Source organism: Scylla paramamosain, chromosome 3, assembly GCF_035594125.1.
Source record: "Scylla paramamosain isolate STU-SP2022 chromosome 3, ASM3559412v1, whole genome shotgun sequence".
Taxonomy (NCBI): Eukaryota; Metazoa; Arthropoda; class Malacostraca; order Decapoda; family Portunidae; genus Scylla; species Scylla paramamosain.
Window position 1 is genome coordinate 17,257,837 of NC_087153.1, and position 13,147 is coordinate 17,270,983.

Here is a 13,147-nt window from a genome sequence, read left to right on the forward strand (position 1 = left end):
CTCTCTCTCTCTCTCTCTCTCTCTCTCTCTCTCTCTCTCTCTCTCTCTCTCTCTCTCTCTCTCTCTCTCTATACACATGTGAAAAATAACAGTTCAGTGGCCATAGGCAGGTGTTCTCCACGCGAGGCAAATCTATGGGTGTTAAAAATATGTTTGCATGATTAGGAGTGCTCAATATAAAACACACGCGAAAAAGTCAGACACTGTTTTGGATTATGGATCAGTAAATTGTAAGATGGAGGAATAAGACGAAGATGTAATAAACGGGATGAGCTCCATACAGAATGAGGAAAAGCAGGAGGAAGGAAGGGCAGAGAAAACCCTATCTCACCTTCCTTCAGATACAAAGTACTTATGTCCCCTCCTTCTTTACTCATCTATTGACTCAAACACTTACCCATGCCCTCCCTCACACCACGTACGGTACACAGCCCATCTCATCCCCTGCAGACACAAAATATATATACAACACAAAATCTTGACTCAACCTCCCAAACACCTCAGAAAATATAATGGCTTTTCGTTTCTTCTGCACTTAACCTCGTCAAAACACTCGAGTCTATTGCTTCTTCTTCTTCTTCCTCTTCTTCCTCCTCCTCCTCCTCTTCTTTGATAGGGAAGGTGAATGGCTGGCAGTAATGGCACGGTCGAGCGCGGCTTTGTAAACTCAGCCGCCGCGTTAAAGGAAGTATTTAATCATCATTCCTGCGCAACCCAACCCTACTTGACACACTGGCGGCGTGAACGTGTGGCGTGTATCCCTAGCACACTGAGGAGGAGGAAGAGGAGGAGGAGGTGAGAAAGGTGGTGGTGGTGGTGGTGGTGGTGGTAGTGGTGGTGGTGGTGGTGGTGACCTATGGAGACTAAAAAGGAAGAAAAGCAATAATGAGATGATGATGATGATGGTGGTGCTGATGATGAAGTTCGAAAAGGAAGAAAAAACAAGAACAAGAACAAAAACAAGAGGAAAAAGATTGATAAAAAAAATAAAAAAAAATAAAAAAATAAATAAAATAAGACGTATAGAATCCCAAGAAATTAAAAAGCGAAACCATGTCACATTTAATAACAGAATATTCAGGTTTCAAAATAATGAGTCAGTGCTTCGAAGCAGTCCTGACCACATGAACCACAGAGAGAGAGAGAGAGAGAGAGAGAGAGAGAGAGAGAGAGAGAGAGAGAGAGAGAGAGAGAGAGAGAGAGACACACACACACACACACACACACACACACACACACACACACACACACACACACACACACACACACACACACACACACACACACACACACACATTCAATTTCTTTTATAACCCTAAAATAGATAAATAAATAAATAAGCAAATAGATAAACAAACAAACAAACACACACTTCAACCATTCCTTCTCCAATACAGCCCTGTGATAAATTGTGGTCAATAATAATAATAATAATAATAATAATAATAATAATAATCAACTATAAATTATCACACGCTTTCAAACATTTACTGTCCTCCTACGTAACCCCGCCCCGCCCCGCCCCGCCTCTCCCCGCCCCTCCCCGTCCCGTCCCGCCCCGCCCCGCCCCTAAAGCCGAGGCCACGACCCAAATTAGTGTAATAAAATTTGAAACTTTAATGCGTTTAGTTAATATTAAGGTTTGGTATTACAATGCTCAGTGTGTGTGTGTGTGTGTGTGTGTGTGTGTGTGTCTCTCTCTCTCTCTCTCTCTCTCTCTCTCTCTCTCTCTCTCTCTCTCTCTCTCTCTCTCTCTCTCTCTCTCTCTCTCTCTCTCTCTCTCTCTCTCTCTCTCTCTGTGTGTGTGTGTGTGTGTGTGTGTGTGTGCAGGCGCCATGCGGGTGGACTGTAATGGCTGGTATAATGTGTGTAGTAAAACATAATGTGGACTTAATGGGCAGTGGCATTCATTTCCCCAGGACTGGAGTAGTAATGGGAGTGTGACGATGAGAGAGAGAGAGAGAGAGAGAGAGAGAGAGAGAGAGAGAGAGAGAGAGAGAGAGAGAGAGAGAGAGAGTATGAATAATTAAAGCATTGTCTGTACAGTTAATTACATATACGCGTACTGCACCGTTACAGCGAATCTCTTACCCCCCTCTCTCTCTCTCTCTCTCTCTCTCTCTCTCTCTCTCTCTCTCTCTCTCTCTCTCTCTCTCTCTCTCTCTCTCTCTCTCTCACACACACACACCAATCAGTTACCCATAAAAATACCCAAGTAACCTGCACCCAATAGTAAAAAAAATATATATATAAAGGAAATTTTGCACGTTTCAAAAAAAAAAGGAGAAATGAAAGAAGTTTACCTACAGTGACCAATCGGGGAGTGGGAGCACCAGTCAGTCAATTAGTCAGTCAGTGAGTCAGTCCGTGTCAGTGCTGCCGCCGTGTTACCTTGCTCGCGCGTCCTCAGATGGCAGAATTAATTAGTGAGAGCGAGATAGTGAAGCAGTATAGGACAATAATAGAGTTTAGGTGGCTTTACCTGAATGTTGAACGTGAAATAAAAGGTTTGATGAAGGATAGGTCTCTCTCTCTCTCTCTCTCTCTCTCTCTCTCTCTCTCTCTCTCTCTCTCTCTCTCTCTCTCTCTCTCTCTCTCTCTCTCTCTCTTCACACAACAAGAGGTTATATACATATCTTATTACCACCATTCTTCGGTCAATGTTATTTCAATTTACACGCAATTCAGCTGTACCTAATACCCAGTGTGTGTGTGTGTGTGTGTGTGTGTGTGTGTGTGTGTGTGTGTGTGTGTGTGTGTGTGTGTGTGTGTGTGTGTGTGTGTGTGTGTGTGTATATGTGTGTGTGTGTGTGTGTGTGTGTGTGTGTGTGTGTGTGTGTGTGTGTGTGTGTGTGTATATATGTGTGTGTGTGTGTGTGTGTGTGTGTGTGTGTGTGTGTGTGTGTGTGTGTGTGTGTGTGTGTGTGTGTGTGTGTGGTGTGTGTGTGTGTGTGTATAGATAGGGAGTTACGGAATACAGACTGCGCAGAAGGGAAACGTCACAGAAGTTGGCGCCCTCTAGACCTCCAACCATCCATGCGTTATCAGAAAAGTCCCCAAAAAGAGAGAGAGGAGAGAGAGAGAGGAGAGAGAGAGAGGAGAGAGAGAGAGAGAGAGAGAGAGAGAGAGAGAGAGAGAGGCGTGACAATACTCGTGTGGTCAGTGTGTGGTTGTTATGAGGGATGGTGACAACAGCTGTGTGACGGCTGACAGGTGTGTGTGTGTGTGTGTGTGTGTGTGTGTGTGTGTGTGTGTGTGTGTGTTAAGCATGGACAACTAAGCCAAACAGCCAATAACAGACCGGGAGATGAGCGGTGTGTGGTCATGGTATGTAGTGACTGTTGACGCATTGTGGGTGGGGTGTGTGGCATGTAAGGGGGGACGAGAACGGTGGTGGGGGTGGAGATGAGGCACGGGCAGGTAAGGTGGGGGGAGGGGGGGCTGGTGATTTGGAAGCTCGTTATGGTGTATGGCTTCTTAACGACTCCATATGTTGCTGTCCGCCCCTCTCTTCGCTCCTCTCCCAGCACCTCCTCAGCCTCACTTAAGCTTTCCCTTCTGGCTCTCCTTCTTTCGTCGTTTTCTAAAAGTCAGGAGGTTGGCGCCACGCACAAGTCTCCTCCAGGTGTCTCTGTCCCCTGCATCTTCCTCCGTGACTTCCATCCTTTGCAGTACTACCACAATTCCATCCCTCCATCTCACTCTCCGTCTCCCTCTTGATCTTCTTCCCTCGGCTAGTTTTCTCTAATTAGTCCTTCTCTACTTACTGTGTGACCACGCCATCTCATTTACTTTTCTATCTTCTTATCACTTCCGTAATGCATTCCACTCCTGTTCTCCCTCACCCTCTTATTCTCAACTCTCAACTCTCATTAAAGCATTCAGCACTTCACCTCTTCTCCTCTGTCCCCTTCCCTGCTGCGAGGAACTAGTACCGCCCACACGTGCCTGGTAATTCCTGTATAATCTGTATCTCGTGCACTTTTCTTTATTTTTCATTTATTTTACACGTCGAGACTGGGCAAGAAAAATCAAGGGAGAGGGAAAAAAAGGAAGGAAAAGAAGTAAAAAGGAAAAATGCTGGCTCAAACTTTCTCTCCCAAAACTCACGGAAAGAGGGTGTTTATATATATATATATATATATATATATATATATATATATATATATATATATATAAATATATATATATATATATATATATATATATATATATATATATATATATATATATATACTCGTATATATGTGTGTGTGTGTGTGTGTGTGTGTGTGTGTGTGTGTGTGTGTGTGTGTGTGGTTTAGATGCGTGTTTTATTGGCTGTTTTTTTCGGGTTTAGAAGCGTCTTTATTCGGGTTTAAAATGTGTGTGTCTTGTGGCTTTTTTTCGGGTTTAAAGCGTGTGTTTTTTTTTGTGTGTGTTTTTTGGGGGGTTTAGAAGCGTGTTTTTGTTTTTTTAGGTTTAGAAGTGTGTTTGTGTTTTTTTTAGGTTTAGAAGCGTGTTTTTTGTTTTGTTTTATGGGGTTCAGAAGCGCGTTTTTTGTTTTTTTGGTGTTTGGAAGCATGTTTTTTTATGTTTTTAGAGAATTTAGAAGCGTTTTTTTTTTTTTTTTTTCGGGTTTAGAAGCGTTTTTAGTGTTTTTCGGGTTTAGAAGCGCATTTTTTTTATTTTGGGTTTAGAAGCGTGTTTTGTTTTTGTTTTTTTCGGCTTCAGAAGCGTGCAGAGAAGTGTCGATGATCTTCTAAGAGCAGCCCATGAGGAAAGAGGGAGGAGAAACAGAAACAGGTAACAACATCCCAGAGTTTACCAGTGAAAGGAGTGAAGAAGAGATAGGATAGGTACACGTTATAACTCTTGCTACGTATGTCCGTCTATTTATCACGCTTGTCCATAAATGTGTCTAATCCTTACCTCCTCCATCATTCCTGCCTTCATTCCAGCCTTCCCTGCCTTCCCTCGAGCCTCCGGGGAGCAATAACACTTCATACATATACAAAGTTAATCACGGGAACACCAAACATCCCAGCTACTCGTGAGCTTTGTAAGGTTAGGTTAGGCTGGATAACTTAACCTCTCCTGGCCTAACCCACTCCAAAAAGAACTAGCTACGGGGCTTACCTACAGGTGGTAATAGGTTAATATATATATATATATATATATATATATATATATATATATATATATATATATATATATATATATATATATATATATATATATATATATATATATATATATATATATATATATGGGTATTTTGTTAGTTTTTTTTTTTTTTTTTTTTATGACGTTTGACTGTTAGGGACCGGCACCTCAGTAGGCCTTTTTTGTGTGTGTGTGTGTGTGTGTGTGTGTAATTTTTGTTCCTCTTGGCCGGTGCCCCTCCTACATATAATAATAATAACGAAAAAAACGAAACGAAAAAAAAGGATTCTGGTCAAGGGCTACAAAATGGTCATAAAAATAGGCCTACTGAAGGTAATAGGCCCCCAAACGAATAGAGCCAAAATGATGAACAATATTAGAGAAGGAGTTCAAGTCATAGGCAGGGGGAAACACAGAAGCAAATAAAGGCATAGGATGAAAATAACGAAGTGGAGCAATGAACAGCCCTGCAGAACGAGGAGGAAGTGCAGTAAATAATGAAGTAATGAATGACTGTATATAGAAAGTGTGTAATAAATGAAGTGAACTAATGAATGGTCCGGTAAAATGAAGGTGCCATGTAATGAACAATGAAGTGAAGCAATGAATGAACCAGTGTGATGAACGTGTTATAAATAAAGGCCCTGAACTCACCTCCGTGCTGTGGTCCATGGTGGGGTGGAGTCCTGGTGGTCCGGGGGGCTGGTGGTGGGTGTGGAGGCTTCAGGTGTTCAGCCCATGTCCCCTGTGTACCCGCCCACACGCCCACTCGCCCACAGTCCTTGCCCCGTCCCTCACGCGCTCGCACAGACGAACGCACTCACTCGTTGCTGTAACGCTTAGTTCATTGGGTCTTAATCTTCAACATTTCCTCGTCTTAGCTCTTACATTTAACAGGTTTTAATTGATGTTTTGGTTTTCAGTGGCGTTTTCATAATTCTAGTGATCGTTAATAGGAAAAGCACTCACGCCAACATGACTAATCACCTCTGTGGCCTTTGCAAACAGTCTTGTCGAGAGAACACAACGTTTAAGGACACAGGCCATTGTGTTTCTTCGGGCGCCGGAAGCACGTGTCCTGCATCACGTCCCAACACACTACACACGTACACACAACTTCGTCACATTAACACACGTATCACATTTCGTTCAGTATTGTGCCGAGCTGACGGACTGACTGACTGACTGACTGAATGACTGACTCAAGACACCACAACAACAGGCAATGCTAGTTAGAGGCTTATTTGACTGGGGAGAGGCGTGGGGGCTGGGTACAAGTGCAGGAGGGGTCCAGTACGTCCAGCCTCAGCACACCTTGCTAGGGACTGTTTCTTCCAGTGCCTGCAGGAATACAAAGCAGAGTTAGCAATTATATGCCGAAACCAATGATAGGATCCACACTCCCAGTCTGTCCGCTTACTGCATAGGTGGATAGGCACACACACACACACACACACACACGCACAGACAGACAGGCAGGCAGGCAGGCAGATGAACAGATAGATAAGACAGATGGATAGATAGAGATAGATAGATAGATAGATAGATAGATAGATAGATAGACGGACAGATAGACAGACACAGATAGATATAGATAGATAGATAGATAGATAGATAGACAGACAGACATACAGACACAGAGACAGACTGACTGACTGATAGACAAAGACATATAATAAATAAAGATATATAGATATAGATAAGTAGACAGACAGACATAGGCAGACATACAGACAGATGCAGATATACAGAAAGACAGATATACGTACACACATACATACATACATACATACATACACACATACATAGAAATGAAAATAGACATACGCTAGACAATTTTTATAAACCACACATTTGTAACAACACTAAAATCACACAAACAAAAATAGTCGAGCAATAAATTTCTATAAAACATAATTATTACATGGAGCATTAGGAGGAGGAGGAGGAGGAGGAGGAGGAGGAGGAGGAGGAGGAGGAGGAGGAGGAGGAGGAGGAGGAGAGCATTCAGTCAGGAAATAGTACACAGTGAATAATAATACTGTTCTTCTTGTTCCCTTTATGACACTCGTACAGATCATTACATATAAGTAGACAGTACAATTATAAAAGCTTCCTGTTGAAACTTGTTATTTCCTTCACTCATTTCCTCTTTAATACAGTGATTTAATAGAGTGATTCTGAAGCATCTCACTGCACTGCAACACTTGGGTCATATAGCGCCGTATTTTATTTATTCATTCATATTTATTTATCTATTTATATATATTTTTTAAGGAGAAGCTTTGGCCTACGTAAAAAAGAAAGGCTCACTGAGAATTCCAGTCCTTAAAACATGTAGTCAAAAGGATTATCCAAAATTTTACGGGAAACTGCACCATTACTGATCCCACGCCATCCTGGAGGTGAGGGAGGGTAAGTACGAGCAGCCTGTGCATGATGTGGCGACGTGAGCTTTACGGGAGAAGCTTACAGGGAAGGATGCACTGTGGATAAGAAACACTGAAGGGAATATTCAGTCACTGTGGCGAGGGGAGTATTGGTGAAGGGCGTGTCAAGGGTTAATGTGTGTGTGTGTGTGTGTGTGTGTGTGTGTGTGTGTGTGTGTGTGTGTGTGTGTGTGTGTGTGTGTGTGTGTGTGTGTGTGTGTGTGTGTGTGTGTGTGTGTGTGTGTGTGTGTGTGTGTGTGTGTGTGTGTGTGTGTGTGTGTGTGTGTGTGTGTGTGTGTGTCCCTAACCTCTAAAGTTGTATAATTCTCTCTCTCTCTCTCTCTCTCTCTCTCTCTCTCTCTCTCTCTCTCTCTCTCTCTCTCTCTCTCTCTCTCTCTCTCTCTCTCTCTCTCTCTCTCTCTCTCTCTCTCTCTCCAGTAAATTTACCATGCACCACACTAAACGCACGCGGCCGTTGACTAAAATAACTATCACCGTCACATTCAGGCACTGGGAACACCAATAATACTGCTCCCGTCACCATCACCACTATCTCCTCTACCCAGCACACCATGACACACACACACACACACACACACACACACACACACACACACACACACACACACACACACACACACACTATGCATGGCCCTCGGGCGATGCATCACCACACAACTGTCACTCACACAGTCACTGCACGGGGCCACATTGCATCCTGCCTTCACGAAATCAACAAATATGTATGTGGCGGGCCGGCTGGCGACGGGTGACACTACCTCTTGAGCGCCTCCCTGGCCCTTCCCTCGTGTTGCCGGCACCGGTACGGAGTGTCCCGCAGCGCAGCCCTCGTCCTGGCTGCCTCAGAGCGTGTGCGGAGTGCGTGGTGGCGTCGGTGGCAGCTTCCTTCCCTCGGCGGGCGGGAGGCAGCTTGCCGCTGACGCTCGGGAGCCGTAATCGCCTTTGGCAACTTGACATCTTGCACAATAATGCAAAGACGCTTTTTTCCCAGTTCTTGAACATGCCGCCATTGTTCCGGCCTGACCCCGTGTCCCCTGTGGCGTCACTGTGAGGGGAACGGCGGCAGCGGAGGCGGATCCTACGCACATAAATGGATAGGAGGTGAAGGGCGTATAGATGCACCACCTGGCCTTTGTGAACTCCTGCAAGGCGATCCAGCGCGTTGTGCAGCAGTGTTCCAGTCTGCAGGCATGGGGAGGGAGGCCGTGCACACAACGACTGGTTCGTTGTCGCATTGGTAGATACAGACCAGTGTGTGGCGGGTGGTGCTGGCGAAGGAAGCACAACAATAAATCCCTCAACACAACAAAACACAGTCACAGGAGCTCAAGGCAGCAAGCGTGCAACACTCTGCCTTCCTGTGTTTGCTCACCTTCCTGAGACTCTTTCAAGAGGGAGCTTGTTACCTCATCCACTGGCTTTTGTTGTCTGAAAAGATTCTCTCTCTCTCTCTCTCTCTCTCTCTCTCTCTCTCTCTCTCTCTCTCTCTCTCTCTCTCTCTCTGGAGTAGCATTTAGTGAGCTACTTTTCTTTTTTTGTACACTTGGACCTGATTTACCACAGGCCTACCTCTATTTTTTCTCCTAGGCCTCCCTTCACCTACACCGTAACCGTGCCTCTTTTCCTCCCTAATCCTACATTCACTTTCGTTAACTGAATAAAACAAAGCGACAAAAAATAAAACAGTAATGAAATGAAGCACGTTAACTAGAACACAGCAATGAAGACTGTAATTTGAAAGGCAGTAAGAGCCTTCGCACACACAGACAGGTAAATCGATGGACAGTTTAATACCGAGAGTGGGAATGATAGAACTGTCCTCACCTCAAAACACTCCACAGGTGCTGCCGATGCTGTAAAGGGAACGACTGTGACACAAGGAAGGTATAAACTCTTAATCTATGTTTCTTCCTTGCTGTGAAATGAGTGCTGAACAGTTCACGCGCGATATCAAGATAGTTGAGTGCAATAAAATAATGGGTTAGGTTAGGTTGGGTTGGTAGGTCAAGTAAGGAAATGTTAGGTTAAGTTAGGTTACGTTAGGTTGGATTAGGTTAGGTTAGGTTAGTAGGTCAAGTAAGGAAGTGATGGGATGGGTTAGGTTAGGTTTAAGTTAGGTTAGGTTAGGTTAGGTTTAAGTTAGGTTGGTAGGTCAAGTAAGGAAATGCTGGGTTAGGTCAGTTCAGCAGCTTAACGATATACATGGCACAATACAAGTGCACCAAATACCTGCAGTCATTAAGGGCGCGAGCTTGTTATTTTAAACAGTACCTTATGTTTTGTGGATGAGAACCAGTGACTTCCAACTGACGTATGTGGGATGTTTTATGGGAGGATTACCTAAGTCTGCCTGTAAAAGTATCCCTCTAATACTCCCCACTAAGTTCTTCGCTATAGACTTTCACTCCTACATTATATATTATATATATATATATATATATATATATATATATATATATATATATATATATATATATATATATATATATATATATATATATATATATACGAGTATATCTTTTTTTTTTCTCACACAATCACTTTTTTTCCTTGAATTTTATTATATTGCAAATTCCTGTTTGTATATCCAAGGAGCTCTCTCTCTCTCTCTCTCTCTCTCTCTCTCTCTCTCTCTCTCTCTCTCTCTCTCTCTCTCTCTCTCTCTCTCTCTCTCTCTCTCTCTAATAAATACATTTTTTTAGTGTTCAGGTTAACAAAGGACCAAAGCAATGAAAGGATTAATTCTACACATCTCAAGAAGACTTACCTTTAACTTAACGTTCTAATGTTACCAATTAACCAAACGAGAATTGGTAGTAGCCTTTATTTCACTGTTCACTAAGCATCCCCTCTACACAACACACAACGTCACTGCGTATTCACTTCCCAGGATCAGATCGTCAGAGACAAATTTTCCTGTTACCAATAATTCAGTGTTACTCTCCTTTCTTGTACTGATTATTAAACATCAACTTGACTACAGAAAGACTTACGACAAGCTCACTTTCACGAGAGCCAACGTGTTACTTCTCACGATCCCACTCCGCCCGCCAGCCAGCCAGCCGTGGGACGAAAAGGACTGTGTGGGAAGGGGCGCCGTTAACCCGTACAAGGTGCGTTCCCTAGCAAGCAGGACAAGGCACACGTTAGCACCATGGCCGTGATGCAATGGTATATGCGGGCCGCCACTCTATAAGAATAAACAACCAACAGTGTTTGATGCTGGAATGATGATGATACTTCTGATAACGATGATCGTCACCGAGGCGAGCGGCAACGGCTATCGTTAATATAATCATCATCATCATTTCAACATCAAACAGTGTTGGGTGTTTACTCTTTCAGTGTGGCGGCCCGCACATGCCGATGCATCACAAGACTTGGTGTGTGTGTATGTGTGTGTGTGTGTGTGTGTGTGTGTGTGTGAGAGAGAGAGAGAGAGAGAGAGAGAGAGAGAGAGAGAGAGAGAGAGAGAGAGAGAGAGAGTTTGATTGCAGCCGAGTCCTCACTGTCGTTTTGTCCTCATAGATAAGAGTGTTAGGTACCAAGGACTTCAAGTGTTATGCTTTTGAGTGGACACTGGCTGTACAGTGATAACAGGCGGAGAAGTGATAAGAACTTTGATTTCATTTGTTAATGTAACTCTCTCTCTCTCTCTCTCTCTCTCTCTCTCTCTCTCTCTCTCTCTCTCTCTCTCTCTCTCTCTCTCTCTCTCTCTCTCTCTCAAAACATCATCACAGCAAAAGGTAAAAAAAAATAAATAAATAAATAAAAAAAAGCTCGATTAGCTACAAATGTAGCACGAAGCAGTTCAGTTGCAGTCGGAGTATTGAGAATGCTCATGATGTATTTAAAGTATGTACATACACTGCTGCGGGCGGCTGTGGTGTTTTGTCCTACCCACCTTCCCTGCGCAATTTAAAGGTCAAACACATCTCTGCGTCGCTAGCTATAGGTTTGTATACAGCACATAAAATATTGCAACCTATACCACTGCTCTGAGCGTGATTATCTGTCAGAAGTCTGTCAAAGCATCGGCTGTCCAATACATGATACGTAAATACAGCACACAGCTTCTGTTCCTCAAATTACTAACAGCCCACATCACTTAAGCATTGTCAGTCACACTTATTTATACGCAATGTATAAACCGCTTGTTTTACGTTGAATTCTTATTATATCTACGTCTAAGCAAAATAAACAAGTAAATAGAATAAAACACACGGGAAGGGAGAAGAGGCCCCACCTGGCTGGGTGAGGCAAGCTAAAAACGTAATGAAGACAAGCTGTCAAGTGTGGTGTGTCATTTAGTGGCACATCCCTCCCCCGACCCTGGTGACTTCAGCGATCCTGGCAACGGTGGTGGGAAGCGTGTGTCACCTTAGCAAATGTTCCCCGAAGGTGTCCCCTCCTTGCCCCACTGCCCCGCCACCTCTGTCCGGCGCTGCCCCACGACAGGACCCCCTCCACAGCCTCCGTCCCCGAGATAAACAAATACTCCCCACCTCTCGCCCCTCGACGTTACTCACCTGGGCACTGAAGCATGTTGACAGTCCACTGTCTGGCTTCGTAAGATATTCATGTACTCATTTCTCATTCACTTTCCACACACACATCTTTTAATCACTAAGAATTCACCGATTAATTAACCTGCCAGCTGTACACCTATGCCCCGCCGAGGATCAACAGTCACTGCGCACGCGCACAAATTTGAAAGGTTCCCGCCGTGCTGATGTTTGAATCCCTCACCGCGATACTAACTTTGGACGCACATATACCTTTCTTTCTATATTTTTTGAAAATGCTATTGAAGAATATATCACTAGAAGACTGTCATGATCTTCATACATATATATCATAATATCTTTTTGTGCAATAGATGTCAAAGTCTCGTGAATTGCTTCCTTTCTATATTTTTCTTCAGGAATTAGAACATTGAAAAGATGCCACACATGCTGACGTACCATTACTTTGGCTTTTACAGTTTAGCATAAGTTAAGTATGAATGGAAAGCAAATTTTCAGAACTTGTTTAAATGCCCTAGAAATCTATATATGTAGGCAACTGAGACTCCAACTGAACCAAGGCGTCATTTGTCTGTGCCAATCACCCTGAGCCCGGCCCTGACCGGGGCGGCGCGGCTCGTCGTCTCCACACGCCTGCACCAATGGACCTGCAAGTTTATCAGCGCTAACCGAGGTCGATTGCAGTTTCCCAAAGATTATAATCAACCTTATGTAATTTCTTTCTCGAAAATTATATTAAATAATGTATATACCGACACAAAAGAATCGTATTTAACTTATCACATTCAACAGGTATGATGAATGATGAAATAGTATAATATGCGACAGAGAAGGATTGTGGGTTTCCAATAATAGGTTTGTCGTTCTATGAAGTAGGAAAACTGCAGGACTCCAGCTAAATCCAAAAAGATAACTGGGTCAGGGATGCGACTCCTCCACACCCAAAACCGCTGCCCATGTAGTGCGCAAGAAGTAACCATGCTACTGGTTTGGTTTTGGTGGTTGCTAACTTGCCCACTGATGCCA

The 13,147-nt window shown here is 43.6% G+C and overlaps 1 protein-coding gene across 4 annotated transcripts; it reads right to left on the reverse strand.

The window, feature by feature from the left end:
- Nucleotides 1-5,357: 5,357 nt before the first annotated feature.
- On the reverse strand, nt 5,358-13,141 carry LOC135091852 (uncharacterized). Of its 4 annotated transcripts, none has more exons than XM_063989868.1 (3): nt 12,125-13,141; nt 10,589-10,717; nt 5,358-6,486 (listed from the first exon to the last, which is right to left on the reverse strand). In XM_063989868.1, the coding sequence occupies exons 1-3, from the start codon at nt 12,190-12,192 to the stop codon at nt 6,378-6,380; spliced, it is 306 nt and encodes a 101-aa protein (XP_063845938.1). In that variant the 5' UTR covers nt 12,193-13,141; the 3' UTR covers nt 5,358-6,377. The 4 variants fall into 4 exon arrangements, 1 of the variants encoding a protein (XP_063845938.1); XR_010262660.1 differs by lacking the exons at nt 5,358-6,486; nt 12,125-13,141 and adding exons at nt 7,741-8,863; nt 10,933-11,274; XR_010262659.1 differs by lacking the exons at nt 5,358-6,486; nt 12,125-13,141 and adding exons at nt 7,741-8,863; nt 10,933-11,265 and having other exon boundaries at nt 10,589-10,785.
- Between the last annotated feature and the right edge of the window lie 6 nt (nt 13,142-13,147).

Coding starts and splice junctions, on each gene's coding strand:
- LOC135091852 (XM_063989868.1), bottom strand. CDS start 12,192: ATGAGAAATGAGTACATGAATATCTTACGAAGCCAGACAGTGGACTGT. Junction 10,718..12,124: donor CAACATGCTTCAGTGCCCAG/GTGAGTAACGTC, acceptor CCTGCTTGCTAG/GGAACGCACCTTGTACGGGT. Junction 6,487..10,588: donor CTCGTGAAAGTGAGCTTGTC/GTAAGTCTTTCT, acceptor GTATTCCTGCAG/GCACTGGAAGAAACAGTCCC.